A 25,176-nucleotide genomic window follows, 5' to 3' on the forward strand; every position below is an offset into this window, starting at 1 on the left:
TTTAATGTCAGCAGGAAACAGAGGAAACGATCAAATCTTCTGTGTGATGGAGGTCATGGGGCTGATTGTATGAACAGAGCTCCAATGGCCAGCATGGGGCTTGAAGACTCTTGGACGATTCAATTTTGTATGTGTGCCGGTCAACAGAAAGTTTTTAGGCTGAGCCCTGAATTTTAAGCTTTTGTTCTTCAGCTGTGAGCCTGCAAGCTGACTGGGAATGTCCAATGAATGCCCTCTCCAAGCAGAAGCTGTCTTACTTCTAAGAATCTTTAGATTATTTCTGCTTCCTTTCTACCAAATCTAACCGCATTATAATGTAAGTGTCCCTGACTAAAGTGCATAAAGTAATTGCATTTTCCGCATCATGTCCTCAGCAGATATGATTTATGTTAGACAGTATAGATTTTAAAAGGAAGTTTTTTTCATTTAATTAAATCCTTATAAAAGTATTAACTATCCAAATTAATTGATTCACTCAGATAACACATGGTAATACAAACGACACTTTCAGTACATCTCTCAATAACTGATTCATTCAAATTTCTTGCCAACTGTTCGATTTTACAAGATTGCAATTGAACACAACATCATACCTTAAAATGTGCCCAATCCTAATTCTTTGAGCTTGAACGCATCTTAGTCTAACTCATTGTTGTTAGCTTTTAGCATAAACTAGCTCCGATGTTGCTCCGAATTTCCGACAGTGATTTATTTGTCAAGACTAAAGTCTCCCGGTTTTTTTAGTCTTGACAAATAAATCACTGTGGCTCTGTATGCTTCAATGCAGGAAGACTAAACAATGGGTGCAGAGGAAAGGTTGAATACTATATTTATGAACTGGATGCAAGGTAATTCATTAGTCCAGTGTGTTCTATCAATCAGAATAAATTGAAACAGATTTATTCGTATTGAAATTGACTGTGGGACTGCGGGATGAGCATTTGTTGCATTGTGAGGAATGCATGGCCCAATAATGTCTAGTTTGAGAAATCCACAGTGCAGTCATGTCTGATTTAGGAGATGCAATATGATGGAGGGGAGGGGGGTGAGGAAAAGGACAAAGAGGACTGAAGGGTACATGGAGAGAAACTTAAAAAAAACAAACAGAAGGATTAAAAAAAAAGTAAGAGTCAGAGAGATAGATGGGGAGAGATAATGTGAATGAGAAGTGTTTTTGTAGGCTCATAAAGGATCTTCCCAAAGTGCCTGTGACGTTAAGTGTCCCCTTGTGGCTGCTTATTTGAAAACTGATGGTGCTGATATGAGGCTTCTGGGAGAGACGTACAGTTGGAATAGGATGCTGAACAGTTGATGAGCTGTCGGAGATGACTAGGCTGAGGCTGCTGTTGTCAGGACGATGTGATCTCATTCAGACCTACACTACATGTGGTTTCAAGCCGGAGCCGAGATTTGAGAATTTGCCAGAAAAAGAGGGAATTTGTTCTGTTTGACATAACGTTTGATGATGGGTGCCATGTTACATTAATCACATTCAGCGTCCAATTTATGTGTTGGATTGATGCTGGAGAAAAAGACAGAACAAAGAAAATAAGAGGTTCTCTGTTGGACATGAACATCAAACAGAAGCAATCATTTGCTTTTTAATAAGGTAAAGCTTTTAGGTGAATCATCAATGGAGTATTCAATTGTGAAGTCATTGCATGTTATTCTTTTTTTACAGAAAAAGTGACCAAATATTGTGCCGAATTTGGTAACTGGGTTGAGACTGCGTCCAATTGTCAACCAGCTTCAAAGAGCAAATTGGAGGTATTTTGCTCTTCGCTTTAAGTAATATGAGAATGAGATGGTGCTATCTTTAGCTGCTCTGTGCTCTCAATATCACACTGAACTATCTTCATATTTCTTAGAGGAAAGTTCCCCATTTCTTATTGGATGCGCCTGGAGAGCCGACCACAGAGTCCACAGCGCTTAATGCAGAAAAAGGCAGTGTTGTGGAAAAAATGATCATTAAGAATGAAAAGAAATGCTCAGAGAAAATGAAGCAAGATCCGCCTTATAACAAATCAGGTAGCTATTAAGTGTAACTCTAATTTCACGCTGGACAAACTTATGAACAAATGGCCTGTAACGTTTTTTGCTGGTTTTTCAGGCCTGCACTGCACTCGTAACTGGGATGGCTGGCTGTGCTGGGAGGACACTGCAGCAGGATCCCACGCTTCACAAAACTGCCCCAATTATTTTGGTGACTTTGACCCCACAGGTGGGCGGAGAGACTTTGCTGCTCTGTTGCTATCTTGTTACCCTGGCAAGACAAATTCACCTTAAATTATATGTTGACAGTAATTCAAGAAATTAGATTTAATCACGTAATTTTGTTTTCCAGAAAAGGTAACAAAGTTCTGTGCCGAGGACGGTCGGTGGTTCCACCATCCTGAGTCCAGCATGACCAACTATACACTCTGTACCACCAACCACGAGAAGAGACTGAGGGTAAAGTATTGTTGACAAAATAAACTTCTGTTGTGTATTTATTGTTCAAATTATGCATAAAACCTCAATGCTGCTTGTTCTTTCTGCAAATTCAGGGCATGTAGTCTTTTCTGCAATTACAGAATAATGGAATATAACAATTTGGCACGACAATCGTATGAGTGGCCTCCAAAGATGTAGTGAACAGGATGAGCACAGTGTTCTCCTGTAACAAAGGGCCACAGTTTTGAAGTGTTATGACAACATAATGCTACTTGTGCCATTGCTCCTCCTCAAAATAAATATAGGTAGAACTCCACTTCTGAAATGTTTTTTGCCAACTGTCTTGGCTTGCTTTGCCTACTGAGATTGAATTTGATAGCAGTAAAGATCTCTCTCTGCGTTCTTTGAAACATTATTGCAGTTTAATTTCAAGTCTGACCCAGACCTTAGACTAAAAACGAGTATTTCTCATCAGGAACCAAATCTCCCTTTCTCAAATTGTCCTATTATGCAATGTTGTAAAAAAATGTTGTTATTGTTTACAGAAACTGAAGATGCTTGAGTACGAATACAAATGCCTCCGGAAAATAAATCGAGACCCACCTTATGACAAGTCAGGTACTAAAACTGTCCAATGAGTCTCACTGTTATTTGGTTGTAAATCCAGGATTTTGGGAAAAAGCAGCCAGGAAACATTTTTCATGATGATTTTGTGCTTTCTCTGTCGATGCTTCAGGGTCGCACTGCAGTCGTAACTGGGACGGCTGGCTGTGTTGGGACGACACTCCAGCGGGAACATACGCCTCGCAGAACTGCCCCGATTACCTGTTTGACTTTGACCACACAGGTGAGCAGTATGTCTAAATAATTCATCCCTTTTTCTAACACATTGTCCTGTTCTTTGCAAAGAAGATCGACTTTAAACTGTTCATTTGTCCACTGCAGTTCAAATAAAGGATTTCTGATTCTGAAATTGCTTTGATGATTATAAAGTAAATCTAATGGGACTAACGTTTATGGCTACTCAGATTCATAGAAAAGTGGAAATGTATAGAAATGTTTAACATTAGTATATTTATCACGTTATTTTCCTTCTTAGAAAAGGCTAGTAAGTACTGTGGAGAAGACGGCCAGTGGTTTCATCATCCAGAGAGCAATAAGACTTGGGCAAATGATACTCTCTGTGCTGTCAACACTAAGGATCGGTTGAAGGTAATGTATCCTGATTTACTGTAATAACTACTCAATGCTTCCAATACATACCGAACAGATTCTTCAAAGAGATTCTCAGTAATTCAGTTTATACTTCTGTGGTTTTTCTGCATTTCATAGCCTGAAAGGAAGATGATTGAGAGTCAAAAAAATAAAAATTCCATTTATTGTGTCTCTCTTAGTGGAACTTCATATGATTTCATTATCAATAAATTAGAGATTGAAAAGAAACAAAATAGTAAATCATGTTTTGCTCGGCTGTAAGGGTGTTAGAAAATAGGAATGTAGTTTTGCGTTGGTTATGTGATTCTGTATTGATCGTCAGAGTTTGAGGGCATATTTCTTTCTTTCTTCTCAAAAGAGAAACGGGATACGCATATTTTTGCAATTAAATGCAACTTTTCTTTAATCGTCTGTCATGTTTTCTTTCCCATAGCCACTGTTCGGTCCTGATTGATATTGACTTTGTGTTTGTGTGTCTGTCTAAAAGGCAGCCGCACTCTCAGGGGAAACTGAGGTACTGACTGCTGAAGAGGCCACAGTCGGCCCCATGGTTAACCCAGAGGAACAGGAAGTTGTGAGAAAGAAGATCCTCGACAGCCAGTACAACTGCATCGAGAGAATGCGTCGAGATGCACCTTATAACAAATCAGGTAGAGGTATGATCTACTGGGACTCGTCAGGCCATCTGTAACCTCTGTGGTCGTCTCACTCTCTTTGTTGCTGTCACAGCGCAGCACTGCAGTCGTAACTGGGACGGCTGGCTGTGCTGGGGCGACAGTCCAGTGGCAACATACGCCTCGCAGAACTGCCCCAATTATTTCGTGGACTTTGACCCGACAGGTGAGCCGCACGACTCCAGAGACGCTGATTTAAAGGTCCTCTGAAGCGTGAGGGATTCACCTCTGACACTGTTGACTGTTTTTCAAGAAGTACTAAATATGAATTGCTAAGACGATGAATTATTCACCAAGGCTGACAGAACCTGAATATATGGACACTGTGAAGACATTTGGAGAATATGCATTAATTCCTTAATTGTTACTTACAGAAAAGGCCACTAAATACTGTGGGGAGGACGGGCAGTGGTTCCGCCACCCGGATACCAACAGGACTTGGTCCAACTACACACTCTGCAACGAAAACACCAACGCAAAGTTGAAGGTAATATATCTAAGATGCTATCATAGATGGGGATGACAGTGTGATGGGTCAGCATACTTTTTCCTTTACTTTTGCATGGAGTCGTCTGGTATTTGGAGCGTGGGCAGATGATATATAGTCTGACGTAGTTGCCCATAAATATTGCTGCAGAGACCAATATTAACAGGCTTTCTATTTCCAAAAGACATTACTCTCCTGTACTAAGCTCCACAGAAATATTTAGAGATGACAAGTTACATGCAGGCCCTCCGTCCTTCAGGCTTTATAGTCATAAAACAGAGGATTCTAATTACAAATTAGCATTATTAACAACCCTCTTATCACCAGGCTGCTGTACTAAGCCAGTAACAACGTTTCCCACATGGAAACCAGATCAGGAAACCACACAGCGTACGCCAGTGTTGTGCTGCAAGAGACATCATCAACTTTATGTGTTACCCACATGTCTTTTGATCAACACTGCAATTCATTTTACAGAATACTTGTACAATTTAGTCAGTATTGACCTCCTATATCTTATGGCAGGTGATTACAGAACATGGTCAAACCATACTGTTGTAGGAGGTTAGTTTAATGTGTTTGTTAAAAGCGATTTTAATTGATAAAATTATTATACTTTTACTGACTTTACAAACAATTAAAATACATGTATTAATGTTTAATGTGTATTATAAATGCTGTAATTCATGTTACATTTACAGTTAAGACACATTTCTATCAATTGTGCACAAATAACCACTATTTATAATATAAGATGGATCATTACAATTATTAATTAAAATCAGATTTAATAATCAGTGAAGGTGATTTGGTGTTACCATATTTTTTGATATTTTGATATAATGTAAAGTATTTCTCTACAAGTTTGAATGGAAAAAGCACACTGTGCCAAATTTCACTTTTGCAAGTTTACATTTTCCTTTTTGGAAACGTTTCCATATTTTATTCTGTTGATTTGGCATCTTATTGACAACAAGTTTGCCAGCTCCGCCAAAACTCCGCCCTGCTATCCCATCAGCAAAAGAGAAAACGATTGCAAAAAACAACAACGAAAAACAAAAGAACTGCAGGAAACCGTGTCTCCATCCAGGCAGTGGTATTTGCAGCTGTCCTGGCAAACCTGGGAGAAAGACTCAAAGTCTGCTGATCGATCAGAAACACAGATCAGCCGCTCCATCTGTTGCCACAGAAACCCGAGCTTTGCTGCCTCAGCCTCGCAGCTTTAGGAAACCTCTTAAACAAACAGCCTCAGCACTAAAACCCCAAAGACATATAAGGCAAAAATAAACCGTGCACGATTTTCTGATAAGACTGAGTCGATGCCAACTTAAACTCTTAATTCCTTTTTTCACGAGCAAGGGCCACACCATGAACTGAGATGTGAGCACAGCGTTATAGTTGAATTCCTTGCAGCACTCTTAACACTTTTCTCTGAAGAACAAAACAAAGATGTCGATTTTTGTGTAAAAATACACATTATTTATGCTTTTTTATTTGATTTGGGTCTTCCATAGGCACAAAAGAAAACACCATGTGACACTTCAAAAACTTCATATTTCTTCTGCAAATCTTATTTTTCTCCAATAGAAATGCTTCACAGTTTCTCTAACTTGTCTTTTCTCTTATTTTACAGTCAGCGTACATCCTGTTCTACATGGCAATTGTGGGTCACGCTCTCTCCATAGCCTCCCTGCTCATCTCTCTGTCCATCTTCTTCTACTTCAGGTGATCAGTTCAATTATTATTCAGCTGTCATTTCTGGTCTGATGATGCATATCGTGATGTGAATTCAGGATGGTTTTGCTGAGATTGAAAGCTGATTACATTACATGTTACCATTTGTTTTCATCATTGGCTGATTAATAGATGGTGGCTTTGCTCTTAAAGGTTGAGTCAGCACAGTCACTATAATCAAAGGACCAGACAGACACACAGATGGTGTTCAGATTTTACGACCAGTCTCATCCAACCATTTCATCACTCACCATGGTCAGTCATTTAGTCTCAATCTTATGTGCAGTCAGTGAAATCTCCTTTTATGCTTTTGTCCGCAACAGCAGTTTTTTTTTTGTAAAACTTGCCCAAGAGCCACAAAGAAGATCTGTCAGTGTTAATGAGTTTTGATGTCACATTTTGTCATATAATCAAAAGGGCTGATTGTTTATTCCCTCGTTGAGATGCCCTGAGGCAAGTAACATCTAAAAGATTGTAAGATCTAAAACTGTTAAAAATAAATTAGTGCAGTTTTAAATTAAAACTGAAGACTAATTAGAAAAGTATTACTTTCTCAGCTGCTGCCAATGCAAACTATTGACCTGAAAATACTCCTACTGCTTCACTGATTGTAATTTATACGCAATTTAACTGGTGTTAATTTCATGCCAACTTGGATTCCTTGTGCTGCACATTTATTTCATGGATATTAAGGATTTAAAACTGGAGAGCTGTGAAGTCCGTTGAATGTGTCGGCGGTGTGATTTTATTACAAACATGTGCACCCGAGTGCATTGCTCATTGGGGTTGTTCATCCCGATGAACTGCTTAATCCCAGAGGGGGAAAAGTGCACAATTAAAGGAGATACTGCAATTGAAATTCACTTAAGGAAGAGTTCAAAGCGCGTATAGCAAAGGAAGGTATTATATTTAGTTAATGTATGTGAATATTCATTTGGAGTTGATGAAGCCTGAGGAAAGAGTTAGCAGACATTGTTAAAACTTTATAATTTATCTTTAGGAAGGAATGAGCTTAATAAGCATGTGTAACGATGCAGAAAGGTTTATAGCTACGGATAACTGTGAAGAAACCTGAATACGCAGAAAATTAGTTTTATGTTCTGTAACAATATTTGGAAACGTTTCTTCGTTGGCCCTGTTGTTCATGAATTCTGCAATTGTAAAGGCAGCTGTTATCCAGGACCGATCTTTTAAGAGACCCTCACTGTGCTACAGTTTAATACACACTCGTAAATCTAGCGGCCATGTTTAGGGCAGGTGCATTGTTGCAAAACCGCATGACCCTCTAAGAGTCAAACTCTTAACTCAGCTACACAAAAATACGACGGGACATTCACAACTCATCAAGATCTAAGTGCCGACCAATTAATAACTCAACGGAGTAACAGAGATGTTGGCTTTGAAATGACTTTATCTTTAACCAAGTCTCACACTATTTATAGCCAAAACACTTTAAATATTGGAGGCTTAATGTTGTATTAGACCCAGATGTGAAGCTTACAGTGGTATGCAATGGTGTACAGCTGCACTACGCTGTTATTTACAACTTTACATCAACACTGTCTGGATTCCCAGATAAAAATATTCAAGCTTGCTGGGGAAAAACCTACGTAGTTAAACAGCCATCCCCGAAGATGTTGATCTGTGACGGTGCAAAAAAGCGCTGCCATTAGAATTCAGCCCGTGTTTTGACATCCCTTTCTAGATAAAAACCACTTGTATACAAGCATTCAACAGCTTCTGCATTTCTTTTTATGCCTGTAGCCACAGTTAGACTGTTTTTTGTGTCGGAGATAGCAGCTGTCTCTGCAGAGTGAGACGGTGAAAATGTGTTTTTGTGTATTCGGTTTGATCCTGGCTTGAGAGAATGCGCTGCTCTTCTTGTTTTTCACGAGTCTCTGGGGTTTTTATGGCTCAACAAAGATAAAATTCTCCATGGCCAATAAAAGGATATGACTTCTTAAACTGTGGAGGACATTTTTATAGGAGGCTATATTCTACACAAATATATTTGGTGTATGGTTTCATTCAGCTTTAAACACCCTCTGACCTGCAGTTCATTGAATGGCCTTAAATAAACCATTACACACAATAAACCTACTGGATAGAAATTAATTGTAATGATTTTCATTAGAATAGATATTTCACTTTGCCTTTCAAGCATTTCATTATGTGGCCAGCAAAGGTAATGAGGACTACCCTCGGGATCCATTATACATTATTTAACTGTGTTTATAGCTTGTACAGTACAGAGCATTTAGAGGCAATCCAATTCATTATAATCAGGGATTTATGATACCAACCACAAAGACTTCTGAAATGAAAGATCCCAATTATATAACAGACTGTAGCAACATATTAAAACCTCATTAAATCATTAGCCTATTAGCCTGCTGATCACTTTTCCTCCTGGTTACGGTAACATTTGTAGCAAGTGTTTTGTCAGTGTCAGAAAGGATTGTTTTCCATATTTGAAGATGCTATTTCTTAAGATTACCTCATCATTTAATGGTATGTTAGGCTTCAAAATAAATTGTTTCTTTTCACACAGGAGCCTGAGCTGCCAAAGGATCACCCTGCATAAGAACCTCTTCTGCTCCTATGTGTTCAATTCAGCCCTCACCATCATCTCCCTCGTAGCTGTGGTCAATAATCCTGAAGTTGTTGCCAGAAACCCGGTGAGTAGCCTCTTTCACCACCAGGACAACCACTAATCTTACTTTAAGAACTTCGATATATCCAAAGTGGGGTTGGAACTCTTATTATACATCCATGGTTGGAAACTAACACAATGTATCTGTCAGACTAGATACATGCTAACATGTTTACAACATCAATGCTAACAGGTTTGTTTACTTTGCAGGCCACACCACCTTAGCTTAGCATGTTGCTATGCTAAAATGTGTTAGTTTTAACAAAAGCCAAATAAAGTTGGATCTTATCTCATCAAAGGGAATCTCACTAGTTTAACAGTTATTTAATACATTATTTGTTTAAAGGTCCCATGTCATGACCATTTCTACTGATCATATTATTAATTCTATTGTTGAGGTTGTTGTCTATTGTTGAGAACTCACATTGGTTTCTCATACAGCATCTCTGTATAGTATGTGTATTCACTCTGTCCTAAACGGCTTTTTGGAGCACCTACAGTGTAAGCGCGCCACAGTTTCGCCACAAGCACACACCCCCCCCCCCCCCCCCCCCCCCCACCCCCCCAGCGCGGTCTTTTCTGTATTTTTCTCGCTACAGGGTGTAATCTGAGGGTGTGTGACTCTGCAGACCGTTTACATGCATAAAAACCTTCATAACACACAAGGGGACGGGTAATAACTGGAAAAGCATGACATGGGACCTTTAAGTTAAGCATGATAACCTGATGATAACATGCGAACATTAGCTAATTAAGCACATAGCAATTTACAGCTGAAGCTAATGGGAATGTCATTGGTTTTTAACGAAGGCTCTTCAGTCATTAACCAAAATATTGTATCTGATAATGGCACCACAGGTGAACTTATTGGAACACCAAAAATATGACAATAATTATGTCCACCGGCAAAACGGCTAGCACATTTTCAAAATAAAGCAGCCAATGATTACATTGTTTTTTAAGCTGGTGAATGATTTATAAATCTATGAACCACTTGCATATTTTATTGCAGCCAATATCTATTGTGCAATATTTGTCAATCTGGACGAAGTGGTGAATGTTCACCTAAAGAGCCAAATGCTAGCATTACAAAAAAAAGGAAATACCAGTTAGCAGAATTTGATTTATGGAGGAGGATTAGTTCCACTGTCTTGAAATGCGATTCAAATGCATTCACAATTTATGCTAAACCATATAAAAATTCAAAGAAGAATTTCCATGAACTTTTAAAAATGTATATTATGCAGGGCCAGGGGATCAAGAAAGCTACATTCAAATAGATTGCTCTATATTTTAAATATTTAAACATTTGTAGTGAGACTTTTAAGTACATCCTAATTAGTGCTCACTGTGCCGCATCTTGGCAGTATTATGGGTTTTTGCTCTCTTCCACATACTCCTACCCAGAGTTTTGGAGCCACACTGAATGCATTATGTGAATTCTTTGGACCCCGAGGTCTGCGTTGGTAGAAATGATAAATCTGTCTTGTTGGAATGCCTCACTATCAGGCCTGGGACATAAATTCATGTGTTACTTTTCAAGAAACACTCCTTTTGGAAATATAAATAAGGAAAACCTGCAAACTCTGTGATTGCTTTTTTCTTAACGGTTGTTATCGGAGGGTTTTTACAAGCCCAAAAAAGGATCATATCTTACCTTTTATGTAGAACAGAATAGAATTTACCACATGCAGAAATAGCTAACAGGATTGTAGCAGTTGGCTCACCGTTCATACTACCCCATCAGATCCTAGTCAGTTTTCAGCTTGAGCGTATCTGGCCCGACAAAGTATCCGAAACAACGGCGGAGTCAGCGGAGGCCTGAGCCTGGTTTGGGTTTTATTTTCTGTCCTGCTGCTGCTCCTTTTTCATTCATTCACCAAATCTGTCTGGCTCATCCTGACCGCCGTCTTTTATTCACATCCTATCTCCAACAGTATCCAAGGAGCAGCCAGGCATGAGAGCCATTATTATCAATGTCAAAAAATGTGTATTTTTGTGCGATGGATTGCTTTCAAAGCTCCACTCGCTATTTGTCAAGAAGCCTTGTGTCGAACCTGCTACTTTCCGACTTAGAACTGTCAAGTTGTGCTAACTCGCTGCAGCATGTCAGAACAAAAATGGTCACCGTGGCGCCGCTTCTCAAGAGGATGGAGAAAAAATAAATCTCAAGCACCATTAGTTAGGCTTCATGCATGTCTTTTGGGAAACAATTCGGAATTTTCAGCTGCCAATATAAGAATGATGAGCCTCTGTTCTCTGCGCTGGCGATTTAGGAAAGGTGGATTGTGGTGGAGATTTGCTCTCACAGCGAGTACAAGCTCTTTTAATTCTCTATAGCGTGGCGATACAGAGTCTGGTGTAGCCTGCCAGCAGTGTGGGGGAGTGAATCCCCAAAGCTTATGTCAAACCAGGGAGGAGCCTGAAAACAAGAGAAACATCTACATGATGTATAGCTGCTTGATTTGTAAACCAGAACATTGCCGGTAACTTTAGACATACCTTTAGCTGTAATGCAAAACAGTTGTGAGTAAAGGACAAGTGAGTTCAGCATACGAGATGTCTGCTATAGCCAAAGTTCCTCGAGTGGAAAGGGAAACGTAGGAAAGTGAGGGAGAGACATATGGCTAAAGGTTTAGGAGTGAATGATTGTTGTGTATTTTGAATAAGACCCCCGAGAGCAGACGTTAAAAGCAAAGCCAGCACCGTTGAGTTATACTGTGGCTGCACGCATGCTCTTTAAACACACCACAACGATCTTGAGAACCTGATTTGCTGTTTTTTGTTTGTTATGTTATTGTTCAAAGGTTTCTTCTGTCTTTCTTCTCCATAGGCAGTTTGTATTTCAGGGAAAACAAATTGTACTGGTTTTTTTTCAGAAAGCTATTATTCAAGATTACATGATACTTAAGTCACTCAAAAGATAACTATAGACACAGACAACCTAATTTAAATAAACTTAAAAACATATCAGAAAGCAGAATTGATTAGTCAGAAGAACAAAAAGTCCCTAAATTTGATTTGTTTTGTATTGAATTACAGTAGTAAGGCGCATAATGAATGAAACCACTATTCTCCCAGTACAGTCACCATTATGAGCTTTTAATTTAAATATACAGTATATTGAGATTACTTTGTTATGAATCTTCATTTCAAACACAAAACAAATATTGTAGAAGAAAACACAAATATATTGATACATTTTGGCTGCCAATAATGTGATCCCATAAGAAATGAATGAAATGGCACTGTGGAGACGGTCTCTTTTGGTGTAGTAGCAGTAGTAGCAGTATGTGCCACATGTTAAAGTGGATTTAAAGTATAGTATTTGTTTCTGTTTTGAAAGGAGAAACAAACCGCGACATATGAGAAATCTGTAACATAGCACAACTTTGTAGGTAGCTGTTTGATTTAGATTACCACTTGCAGCCATCTTGGCTTTTATTGGAGCCACATGATCCAAAATGGGGAAGCCATCTGAGAAGAGATGAGCGAGCAGCCGCCAACATTTGAGCAGTCCAAATATATGTCTCCTTAACAAATCTCCTAAGAATTGCAACTATAAGTCTAAAAGTTTCCTAGAGGTACACACGCAGAACTTGCTAGAAAAGTTTGGACTTTTTGAATAGACATGAGTACAGTTAGGTTCATTTGCACAAGTACAGCTTAAGGCACACCCACAGATATCTTGGTATTTATAGAAATAGCAATAATTATTATTATTCAATCAAAAGAATAGCGCAAAAATGTTTGCACTGTGCACTTTGAAGAAATGTGCATAGTGCTTTATAAGTAACTACTATGTCTTTGCTGAACATGTCTCACTTCCTTTTGCAAAGTGAGACAACACAATCAAATAGCACTCCAAATACAAAGTACATTTCCATCTATGCTCACCTCCAGGGGGGGTAAATGAATAAACATCATCTCTGTCTGCAGAGGGTAATGATTTTGTGCCATGGGTGCCGCATGCACATTTCTGCAAAACATCCTCTTAGATACAAGCGGCCGAGATGGGTTTTCTCCGCAGGGTGGCTGGTGTCTCACTTAGGGATAAGTTGAGAAGTTCAGTCATCCGGGAGGGACTTGGAGTTGAACCGCTCCACCTTCGCGTCGAAAGGAGCCAGTTGAGGTGGTTCGGGCACCTAGTTAGGATGCCACCTGGGCGCCTCCCTAGGGAGGTGTTCCAGGCGCGTCCAGCTGGGAAGAGACCAAGTGGTAGACCTAGAACCAGGTGGAGGGATTATATATCTTCGCTGGCCTGGGAGCGCCTTGGGATCCCCCAGTCAGAGCTGGTTGATGTGGCCAGGGAAAAGAAAGTTTGGGGCTCTCTGCTGGAACTGCTACCTCCGCGACCCGACCACGGATAAGTGGGAGAAGATGGATGGATGGATCCTCTTAGATGTTTCTGTGTCCCGCTGAGAAGACGTCAGCAGTGTAAATCAACCTTTTTTTTAAGCAAATACAAAAACAACTAACATGCTTCCCTGTTTGGGCTCTCTCTGCAGGTTGGCTGTAAGGTGCTGCACTTCTTCCACATGTACATGCTGGGCTGCAATTATTTCTGGATGCTTTGTGAAGGCATCTACCTGCACACTCTCATCGTGGTGGCTGTGTTTGCAGAGGAGCAGCATCTGCACTGGTACTACCTGCTCGGCTGGGGTGAGTCTAACATTTGATCAAAAGTCTGTTTTTTCTAGTTGTTTTATACGACACATATTTTTCTCATGCTTTCCTAACATGTCAATGAAACAAATCAGAAAGACAGAATCCAATCTATACGCTCCATTTTAGCCGTATGCACCTGATCCTCCTACAGCAGGGGTGGCCATCCCGCGGCTCTCGAGCCGCATGCGGCTCTTTGCCTAGTTTCATGCGGCTCTTTAGTTCATATCGAGTTGTATATGTGTGAATTTGGGGGGAGAGACACTGACTCCTGACTAGTGTTGCACGGTGTACCGATACTTGAAAAGTATACCGCGATACCCTGCCGTTAAAAACGTTACGATTCCTCCGTTTCATTAGTATCGGTACTTTAAGAATGACGGGGGAAAGTACTCCAGTTAGAATGCGCCGTTTTATTAAAGGCCCAGATACACCGGCCAGTCACCTGAGAAGTCGCCGACGCCGACACCGACTGTTGCGTCGCCGGACTCTCCTGCGTATTTGCCGACTTCGCGCACTGGAACACACCGCAAATCCGAGCCGAGCACGTATGAACTGCGTATGCGTGAGTGGCAATAACTCTCCTTACCAGCAGGCGGCGGTAGTGTGTATTCATCATTCAAAAGAGGCAACAACCGGAACAACCGGAAGACAGAGAAGAAGAACAGACTCCGTGATATAAACAAACAAGAAATAGCGTTTTTCTTTCCATTTTCACTCTCGTCCATTGAAAACATGAACGAACAGGAGCTCTATAAACCAATGAGGTGAAATAGCCGTCCGTGTGTGTTCCATCTTCCATTTTAAATCATTTGTTTACCTCCCTCACTTCCGTTAACGCTTCTCATGCACTGATTCGCTAGCTGAACAGCCAATCAGTGTTATCCCTTTGTCCGACTTCCGGTGGTGTTCCTGACGCCGATTCAACATGTTGATTCAACATGTTGAATCGGCAAGAAAAGGCGTCAGGTCGGCAGAATAGACCCGACGGTGCGGCGCACACCACTCCGAATAGGGCGTGCCCACACTCATCTTCGGCCCGACTCCCATTTACTGCCGATTTCGGGCCGGTGTATCTTGGCCTTAAGAGCCGTGTGTGTTCAGCGCTCTGCTTCCAATCCCTGCACTGCAGCCGTGCCTGCAGTCCCGCCCCTCTCAAGCACGCTCAAGTGCCTCCCCTCTCTTGTGCACGCGCTAGCTAACAGAGCATGTGAGAAAACGAGAAGCATGGCTGCAAGTGGGAGTGCAACTGCCGCTGCGCCTCGGCTTGTTGACAAAAAAGAAAAGTGTGTATGTGTGGTGTCAGGTGTCAGTATGAGAGGATGACAGCGCGTCTAATTTTGATGTGGCCCAAGAGCCAATCAAAAGAGTACCTGGATGCAGAGAACCAATCACCTTTGAGGGGGGGAAAACCTATCGTTGATGAAACACTATCCAGTGTTTCCCCTACCATTTTCTTGGAGGGGCGCCAACAGACCTCCGCGCCCCCCCTGAAATTCAAGGTGTTTAAAAAATATATAGCCTGTATATAAAAAAAATGTTTTAAATATATATATAGCACCAAATTGCAAATAATCTATAACTACTGTCACTTTTCACATTGAACATGTGCTCTTTTATTAAATAAACTAAACGCTTTCATTTTAAGTTGTAAGTTTAGTGTTTTTGACCCTAAGAAACACTGATGCATTAATCAATAACAATAATCCACAGCTCCTCTCTCTGCTCCAGAGGATTTAAAAAATATATATCCCAATGCCACAAAAATGCATCATTGAGGTGGTTGAAATCTTGTCTCCAGAAAATAAAAAACTGAAACAAGCGGTATCAGTGACTGTGTGTTTGATGTGGCTCTTTGCAGTAACATAGAAAAAAAGTGGCTCTTAACCTCTGACTGGTTGGCCACCCCTGTCCTACAGTCTTTCAACCTTGGTAGGCTGACAGCTTTATTAGCCCTCCTGTTGCTTAGTGCTGTCCTGTTGTTCACCTTGTTCCAAACAGAAATAATGTGTGCAGTCTGTCAAAAGTTGGCGATGGAACTAAAAGGATGGTCATCATTAAAAATAAAAGGATAACCTTGAGAGAGTGCGTGTGAGTTTGTGTTAGGCGGATAGTCAGTCAGGTCCATCTGTGGCCGATACGCCGCAGAACCTCAATGGAGCCTGAAAATAGCTGCACATGTTTTCATGAGTTTATATCCAGAAATATTAAAAGCTACTCTGAGCCCCTTATTACACAACACTGTAACATGGAATTAACCATGTGGCATTGTTTTTCCTGTTGGAGTAATTCACTGTCTTTCAGCCTTTCCGATCATTTATACAATGATATCTGTGAGAGACTGATTTATGTATTGAGGAAAAACAAGCTAACCCCATTTCGTTTTTACTGTCGCAAAAATGACAAATGAATTTCCCTAAAGTCACTCAAGACCTCATATGGCTGCCATCTTTCTCCCGTCCAAGGCTTTCCTCTAGTGCCTGCATCCATCCACGCCGTGGCGAGGAAAAAGTATTTTGACGACAAGTGAGTAATGTTCCAAGACTTCTGCAAATAAACAGGAGATGTTTACATACGTGCTCGTCCGTGTGCGGCGGAGATTCGGGAGCGTGCAGATCCTCACACGTGCATGTTTTTGTATGTGTGTGTGCATGTGTATTTTGGGTCGCAGACAGCACTGACGGATGTGTTTTTCCTTCTAGCTGTTGGATGAGTGTGGAAACCCATCTGCTCTACGCCGTCCATGGTCCTATCGTGGCAGCGCTTCTCGTAAGTCTGATAATCTGCTGTTTACACACAATATCACAGTTCACAGAGTGAGCAATATGAGTATTAGTTTGTTATTTTTCTAGGATGTTCAGTTGTTAAAGGTCACCTATTATGCAAAATTCACTTGTTCATGTCTTTTATAAATAAACATGTGTCTCATATGTGTAGAGAGATTCTGAAAGTTTCAGGAAAAAAGATTCGCTCACTTTTTGACCTGATCCATTTATATAAAAACCTGTCTGAAAATGAGCTGATCATATGCCGGGCCTGTAAGTGTCGTACTAACTTCCGCCACAAAATACACCAAAAGCAGCGAAGAAGACCCCCGAGCATGGTTTCCATGGTTGCCCTTCTGTTTATGCCCCGCGGTGGATTTAGCAACATGTAGTTCATGTAATTCCACTTGTTGCTGATGGTTGTGGTAGAGGAGCTGTAGATTTTGCACTAACCATGCTACAGATGGGTTAGGGTTAGGGTTAGGGTTAGGGTTAGGGGTTAGGGTTAGGGTTAGGGTTACTACTGACCATGCTACAGCAGTGAGCAGCAGAGGTGGGGCTGTGGCTCATCGCAGATCTATCCACCGCGGGACCCGTTATCGTTTGCGGGGTCCGTTTCCGCGTTTCCGTTACGGCCTCGTGTGAACGAACGGGCTAAACGAAAGAGAAAAGTTGGGGATACAACCGTTTGCGTTATCCTGTAAACACCACCTGAATCTCCTCCTAGAGCACCATTGAGTTCTTTTTAGCAAATATCTCTCAGAGGTGCGTGGGGAGTGGCTCCTTATTTTCATCTAAGACCCCGTTTACACGAGAACAAAACGGGTTGGATCCGCATAGTTTCTCTTGCGTATAGCCCTTTCATTTACACGAGGCCGTAACAAAACGATAGAAACGGACCCCACAAACGATAACGGGTCCCAAGGTGAATAGATTTGCAAACGAAACGCTCTGGGGGTCAAACGAGTCTGTGTAATGGCCTCTATACGATCATCCTGAAAAAATAACGATAGTCCCACCTCTCCCCACCTCTTATACTCGCTGCTTTTGGTGTATTTTGTTGCGGAAGTTACAGCGCCAGTTACAGGCCCGGCATATGTACTACAGCGTGTCCAGCGCTTTCGAGCGGTCTCGTGTGGAAGTACAGCGCCACTTACAGTCCCGGCATATGTACTACAGCGTTTCCAGCGTTCTCGTGTGAACAGACACGTCAAATGAAACGAATACGTGTGAACGGAATACTTTTTTGAAAACGCATACTGTGCATTAAACGCAAACGTTCCCGTGTGAGCAGCACCTGAAGTAACAGACAGAGAATCAGCACTTTTGAAACAGAGCTGAAACAGAGGGGGTTATGGGATGCTACAATGATCTGTTTGGTCTTTGGAGCCAAACACTTCAGAGACATGTTTTGTATATAACTGAGATCTATACAGGCCTATTGATGAAAACAGTATAATATGGGACCTTTAAATCATAAAAGATTAAAACACATGGCTGATATTTAAGTTTTTCATGATTTGGATACTTCTTTGCAGGTGAATCTCTTCTTCTTACTAAATATTATAAGAGTGCTGGTGACCAAGTTGAGAGACACCCACCGGGCGGAGTCCAACATGTACATGAAGGCCGTGAGAGCCACCCTGATCCTGGTGCCCCTGCTGGGAATACAGTTTGTCATTTTCCCCTGGAGGCCGGAGAACCGCCTGGCTGGGGAGGTCTACGAGTACATCATGCACATACTCATGCACTATCAGGTAAATACTGCAATAATCTGAAAGAAAAATGGGAAAAGCTAATATAAATCTGCTTCACTGCCCTTGTGGATTGAGGTATTTTGCTCATCTGGAAATAATCCAATAAATAATACAGGAAAGAAACATATCAGCATCAGTATGCGAGCAGAAATGTTCCTGAACGCAGCCCACCTCCGGGTCCTGTCAGACGCGAGATTTAGACGTTTGGCGCGCTCGAAAGTTTCCACGAATAAAAAACCTGTTTTCTGCCTCGTTGTTGCGTTTGATCGATGTGATTCAATCACTGCTGAATTACAGTTTAAATAACCAGTTAGACACTCCATTACCTTTGTTTAACTACCAGTTTGGCACTTGATTAAACAACAGGAAGACAAGTCATGAAATCCCCTGGTTGGCAGTCAGTTGATTCACTTAGGACTGCACAAGGACAAGGACTGCATTGCTTAACTGTGGACTTTTCTTTTTGATTACATTTGCGTTAAAAAACCAATACAGTGCTAATTATGTGTACTTGTTTCCTTTGAAGGGATTACTGGTGGCAACAATATTCTGCTTCTTCAATGGAGAGGTAAGCACTCTTATTAAGTTTGTTTTCCCTACAATGTGCTGCTGCAGCTGCTGCTACAAAAAGGGGAAAGTAAAAAAAAAAGGGTTTGACATTTGTGTAATTGTGTTTACATTTGCTGTGTGTTTTTAGCTTGGGTCAAAAACAGGAGAAAACTAAGCCTCCCATAAATACTTAGAATACATTTCAATTCTCAATATGTTAAACCTTTAATAATATTTCATCCTGGAAAATATTTAGTTTCATGTGTGCTCAAATAACACCATATTTTTGGTTTAGCAATTGCTTTTTTATAAATGTCAACCTGCATATGACGGCGATCTGTTCTACTTTGAGCAGTACCTGCTTATTGCTTATGACATTAAGTACGAGACATCAGACTCCATCAGGCAAAACATTTGTTTTTCCAGGCCAGATGTCAGCATATCGATAAGTGACCCAGACACAGACTTCAAAGCTGGGTTTTGGCATTGAATGGTGAAGTTGTTGTAGCTGTGCATGGATGCTACATCTGTCATTAGTCCAATTGCAACAGGTTATAAAGCATTGGGTTGCCTTTCTCTTCTGGGACCAATCTAGTGCCGCCCCAGTGAAAGCTGAAGGGTCATGTCAGGTGAAGAGTAAGACACAGTTTATAAATGACTGTGTGGTTTCCAAGCCCAGCTGGAGATTGACTCTCTTTTCAAGTCCTCCTGTCAGCCTTTTTAAGTCTGTCAGCAGCTGTCGAACTGCGAGCATCCCTACGTTTCGCTGGGTTTCCAGTAAACTCAGATCTGGGGTTAATGGTGTTTTTTTAAGACCTTTTGTCTCCAAAGGTTCATTTTATAAAGATGCTTCTAAGCTCTCAAGGACTTCTCAAAGAAAAGCACATTTTGTCAGTGGCCTCCACGTTGGTGTCAAACCAAAGTCAAATAGGACGCACCTGTTCTTACTATAACCTTTTTATGTTTTTCTATTTTTCTTTTTTCTTGAGTTCTTTTAAGTCGCACATTTTATTAATAGCTCCATGCCATGTGACCCAGAGACACAAGTGGGACACACCTCTTTTTTTTTAGGCTTTTAGTATTTAGTGTTCTCTTTCTAATTCATTTGCATATTACTACTACATGACTATTACTACTACTATTAAGACAGTACCATGCTGTAAACATGTTTATTTGTGCTGTAAAGTTGGATATTTCAACACTGGGGTCTACGCAGCCTCAAGTGGCCGTTCTAGGCACTGCAGTTTTTCACACTGGCGTGGCTTGGTTTCCACTTGCTGAATACCACAGACAGTTTACACTATTTCTTTGTACAGTAGTTAAAACAACAAGTGAAATTCTCCGTTATCCATAACAACAAGGTTGTTAAAGGTATTTTCTGCATGAGAAGAAAAATATGAGCGATCTATTGTTCAGATCGGAATATAGGACATGTTTATTAGCTCGTGCTTGAGCAGCCAGACCGCAGCGGCGCCTTGGTAAACAATGTACAGTATGCGGTATAAACAAGGTGTGGAGCGCTTTTACTGTATAAAGGACGAGTAGACTTTCAGGGGGATGTGGGGTCAGCTAACACTAACCACCACAATGGACTGAAAGGGTTTGAATTATTCAGGCGCATAATGACCAATTCAGCTCGCTTAATCAGGACACGGGTTTCTGGGGCCGGTTCAATTCTGTTCTTTGAATTAGAGGCCAAACTGCACAGACCTGCCTTGTTTCGTCAAAGGCCTCATTGTGATACCAGGTCAGTGAGACAAACAGCTTTTATGCTGTTTCTGTGACAGCAAGCAAGACGTTCTACACAGAGCTGTAAGCCCAGGCTGCTCTTTTGTCTCATTACAACAATTACTTTCATAATTGACATCATTAGATCATTAACATACCCACAGTAATTACAGTATGTGGGCGTTGCAAAGGAAAATGTTCCAAAATACTCTGCTTTAGGATGGTAGGTGTGATTTGTGCTTTTAGGAACTTGAACACTGTTCTTTATCAGTGAATATGAACAGTGTGATGAATTGATTGGTTGTTCAACAACAAATTAACAAAACTAAACTTTATAGTAAATTCATTGTTGATCAAGAATGTCGAACATACAGTGGTTACAGCTGTTCAAATATGAAGATTTACCTCTTGACTTTGTCTAAAATCCCTTAGGATTTTGTGTATCTGGGATTTAATGACTTTTTATTGACAAAACAAAACAAACAACACATTAAAAAACTATTAAAACAAGCCCCACATCCATCCAACAACAACATACTAACTTGCAGGCCCTAATTAACATGCTTGAGCTCCCTGATTAAAAAAGTAGTTAGTAGTCCTAATTGAGACACACACACACACACACACACACACACACACACACACACACACACACACACACACACACACCTACTATCCAGAAATATACCACTATGTTTTTGCTCTCCAAACCTAGGATAGAGGAATATTCCCCTGTTCTGGGTTTTTTGTAGTTTGTGATCATTTTGTTAAAATGTTTTACGCATGCAAATCTTTATTAAAGGAACAGGAGATTGAAAAGGACTCATGGCCTTTCTCTATTCAGTTTTGAAATGTGCTTTAGTGGTGCATATTACCATAAAAAGTCATTTCAACCCAGGTTAGGGTTATGAAGATGTCACCACTACAAAGATGCTGGTTATTGCATTTCTCTCTGAAAACTATGAAAGGTTTCTGCTCATAGACGTAGGTGTGTCAAATTGATTTGAGAAAGAAGGCCATGTGTCATAAATTAGAATAATGTAATCTTTGGCATTTCTGTAGTTACTGAATTCTCAGCAGGTAGCCAAGAGGAGTTTGCTTTTCTTTTGTTCATCTCTATTGGCAAAGGTAGGCGAACCAAGGGAGGGAGTGTAAAAACTGGAACATCGAGTCCTCTCAGGCATTTAGGATCTGCAGGGTGAAGAGTTTAAGTTTGTTGTTATCTCTCTGAAGTTTACTACTCTTCTGAAAGGGTAACTGTCTTACACAGGATAAAGAAGTAGAAAAGGAGAAGTGTCCTGCTTTTAAGATATTTCCTTATTTTCTGAAAAATCAAATAAGCCAAGGCAAATATCTCACATTTTGTTGGTTCATTTGTTGCCGATAAAAATGCAAATATTTGTCTTGTTACTTTTCAATGGCTGTGGCTTTGACAGCTGTAGGAGAGAAAAGGCAATTAATTACTGTAACACTTTAATTATCCTTAATAAATGCTAAATTAAATGCATATTCATTATAATGTAATTGTTTGGCAACAGTCAAATTAAAAGTAATTCACAGTTTGACTAACAGTTATTACAGTATGTCGTTTTTCCTTAATTTCATGATTAAATCTTTTTATTGATTGCATCTTTTTTCCCTTTTAATAACATGATGATCTGGCCGAGTGCACAATTGGCCTCGTTCCAGGTTATGTGACTTCCGCGTGTTTACATTTCCTAATACAGTAACTGGCATCTGTTAACTTGATTGAAATCTGAGTGATCCACATATGCTGCAGCAATTATCCCCGCATCAGTTAAGATCACTGTGGACGGATTAACGTTGTCACAAGATGATATTTACATCGGCTCTGCTTCGATACCGCCTTCTGATCTGCATGTTCATTCATCTGCTGGAATCATTTTGTGGTCAAAGGAGATCAGAGAAGCAAAACAGGAGAATACAACTCTAGAGAAATGTTTCTGATTAGTAACTTTGACATCTCAAAACACTCAAAATGCTAAAACAAAAGGTTATGAAAGGGTTATGATAGAGATTAGGGTTGCACGGTTTGGGAAAATATATATATTGGCTGATATTGCACCTGCGATATCATTTACTGCCCTGTATAAGAGGGATTGATATTTTTTTAACATTATTCGCATAATCAAATAATAAAAATAAAAATTCACTTAATAGTGACAAAACGAAAAAAAACGAAAATGTTTCCCATTGGCAGACAACAAACGAAGATGCAGACCATAATATTAAAGCGTGTGAGTGTGTGTGTGTGTGTGTGTGTGTGTGTGTGTGTGTGTGTGTGTGTGTGTGTGTGTGTGTGTGTGTTTGTGTGGCCGAGCATTACCATACTTGTGGGGACCTAAATCTGTTTACACAGTCACGTGTGGGGACTCGCTTCCCTTATGGGGACAAATTGGAGGTCCCCATGAGGGAAATCATTAATTTTAGGGTGAAGACTTGGTTAGGTTTAGGATTAGGGTTAGGGTACGGTTAAGGGTAAGGGTTAGGGTTAGGCATGTGTTGGTTATGGTTAAGGTTAGGATAAGTCTCCAGGAAATGCATGTAAGTCAATGTAATGTCCCCTGAAGTGATGTTTACATGGTGTGTGTGTGTGTGTGTGTGTGTGTGTGTGTGTGTGTGTGTGTGTGTGTGTGTGTGTGTGTGTGTGTGTGTGTGTGTGTGTGTGTGTGTGTGTGTGTGTGTGTGTGTGTGTGTGTGTGTGTGTGTGTGTTCTTCAGGTGCAGGCGGCTCTCAAGAGGCAGTGGATGCAGTATAAAACGCAGTGGGGTCAGAGGAGGAAGGACCACTGCTCCATGCGCTCCACCTCCTACACGGCCACCTCCATCACCGAGGTGCCCGCCTTCATGTACCACCACGACTCCAACAGCGAAAACTTGAACGGGCGCAGCACCGAGGACTCTGAGCTGGTGGCGCTCAAATCAGGAGAGACGTACGCTTGAGCCACGCTGGAGGAAAGAGAGCAAAGTAGTGGAAACAACCGAAGAACCGAGCAACAGAGAGAAAGAAAGAAAGGAAAACCCCATGTGCCATTTATCCGTGATTAAAAGCTCACAGGCTGACGCTGGTTTGTTCAGCCCAGGACTTTGATCCGAGCTCACTGGGATGGAGATGGAGGAGCTACCGTGCTGACACTTCATTTTACTCTACATTGCTGTTGCGGCTGCTTTCTGAGAACTTTTGATGTCAAGAACTTGTGGCATGACAGCTGCTTTTTTGTGTCACTTCCTAAAGCTGCTAAAACTGTGACCCAAACTTGTGCTGGTGTTCGAGACAGAAATAACTGTGACTGTGAAGAAGGAGAGGAAGATTTCAGTTTGAGATGATGGCGCCGAATGTGAGAGTTGTTGACAGTAGAGGTAGAGCTGAACAGTATGTTTGATGATGGAGGATCTGCGTATAACTTCTCCCCGAGTATCCTCACCAGATGTTGCCACATGACTTGCTGTTGTTGGACAGAACAATGATTGTCAATACAAACAATGGAAGGGAAGGGGTGTCATGAAGATTTTTAAGGTAAAGTAGTATCCTTCCTAATCTCACCGATACCAAAGGGTACTGAAAGTTGGTCACAGCTACGAAGGGGTGTACCATGTCCAGCTGAGCAAAGATGGTGGTACTCTTAAGCTAAAGACACACACACACACGCACACACACACACACACACACACACACACACACACACACACACACACACACACACACACACACACACACACACACACACACACACACACACACACACACACACACACACACACACACACACACACACAACTTCACAAACCTGATCGTATGTGCCATGATGGAGGTCAAATGTCAAAATACCCTCCGTGCTTAAAGCTCTGGAATTGTGTACATAATGTATGTTCACCATGTTTCACTTGAAAAAAAAAAGCGTTTATTTTAGTTTTTTATTAATATTTTATTCTTGTCAATTCCTACGTGCGTGCTAAGTGTGTGCCCTGTGATGCTGCACTCCAAACTGCTTCGTTGTTTTGGCAGTTGCTGTTCTTGTGCCGATGCTGAACATCACAGGGCGAAGAAAAAATACGTTTTAATGCACAAAAAAGTTTACGATTAAAAAACTTTATTTTGAGGTCGAACCGCCGCTAGAGTTGTTTCACTGCGTTTGAGTATGCCATGAATTATTCTGACTTTTCTGCAATGTGTCCTATTTGACTCACTTGTTGTTTTACTTTACAATCATCCTTTTTGCTCACGATGCCTTTAATCAATCTCCTTTTCTTGTTTTCAAAAAGTTATATTGCATATTTATTCATGAACTTTGTAGCATTGTGTATTAAAGAGCACCCGGGGCAAAGGAAAGGTTCACTAAAGATGAAATGAAGATCACATCCATACTGTGTGAACAGCCAACAAATCCACATCTTAAAGGCATGTTCACAATTCTGAAAACATGAATTATGTACTCTTTGCCCTCAATATTTTTACATTCATATTCTCAATTTATTGTTGCTTTGTCTTAACTGTG

At 40.8% G+C, this 25,176-nt stretch overlaps 1 protein-coding gene across 1 annotated transcript in view; it reads left to right on the forward strand.

Annotated features, from left to right (window-relative positions):
* Positions 1 to 24,792, forward strand: part of calcr (calcitonin receptor) — a 53,143-nt gene extending 28,351 nt beyond the window's left edge. Inside the window, exons 5-22 of the mRNA XM_079654698.1 lie at positions 1,682 to 1,767; positions 1,869 to 2,028; positions 2,111 to 2,221; positions 2,345 to 2,451; positions 2,979 to 3,051; positions 3,170 to 3,280; positions 3,533 to 3,645; positions 4,136 to 4,298; positions 4,378 to 4,488; positions 4,697 to 4,809; positions 6,443 to 6,534; positions 9,095 to 9,221; positions 13,705 to 13,858; positions 16,327 to 16,387; positions 16,564 to 16,630; positions 18,165 to 18,383; positions 18,910 to 18,951; positions 23,402 to 24,792. Coding sequence (XP_079510824.1) covers positions 1,682 to 1,767; positions 1,869 to 2,028; positions 2,111 to 2,221; positions 2,345 to 2,451; positions 2,979 to 3,051; positions 3,170 to 3,280; positions 3,533 to 3,645; positions 4,136 to 4,298; positions 4,378 to 4,488; positions 4,697 to 4,809; positions 6,443 to 6,534; positions 9,095 to 9,221; positions 13,705 to 13,858; positions 16,327 to 16,387; positions 16,564 to 16,630; positions 18,165 to 18,383; positions 18,910 to 18,951; positions 23,402 to 23,623 — 2,132 coding nt within the window. The 3' untranslated portion in view covers positions 23,624 to 24,792. The remainder of the gene's footprint in view (positions 1 to 1,681; positions 1,768 to 1,868; positions 2,029 to 2,110; positions 2,222 to 2,344; positions 2,452 to 2,978; positions 3,052 to 3,169; positions 3,281 to 3,532; positions 3,646 to 4,135; positions 4,299 to 4,377; positions 4,489 to 4,696; positions 4,810 to 6,442; positions 6,535 to 9,094; positions 9,222 to 13,704; positions 13,859 to 16,326; positions 16,388 to 16,563; positions 16,631 to 18,164; positions 18,384 to 18,909; positions 18,952 to 23,401) is intronic.
* The last annotated feature ends 384 nt before the right edge of the window (positions 24,793 to 25,176 follow it).

Source organism: Notothenia rossii, assembly GCF_949606895.1.
Source record: "Notothenia rossii genome assembly, chromosome: 10".
NCBI classification, from domain to species: Eukaryota; Metazoa; Chordata; class Actinopteri; order Perciformes; family Nototheniidae; genus Notothenia; species Notothenia rossii.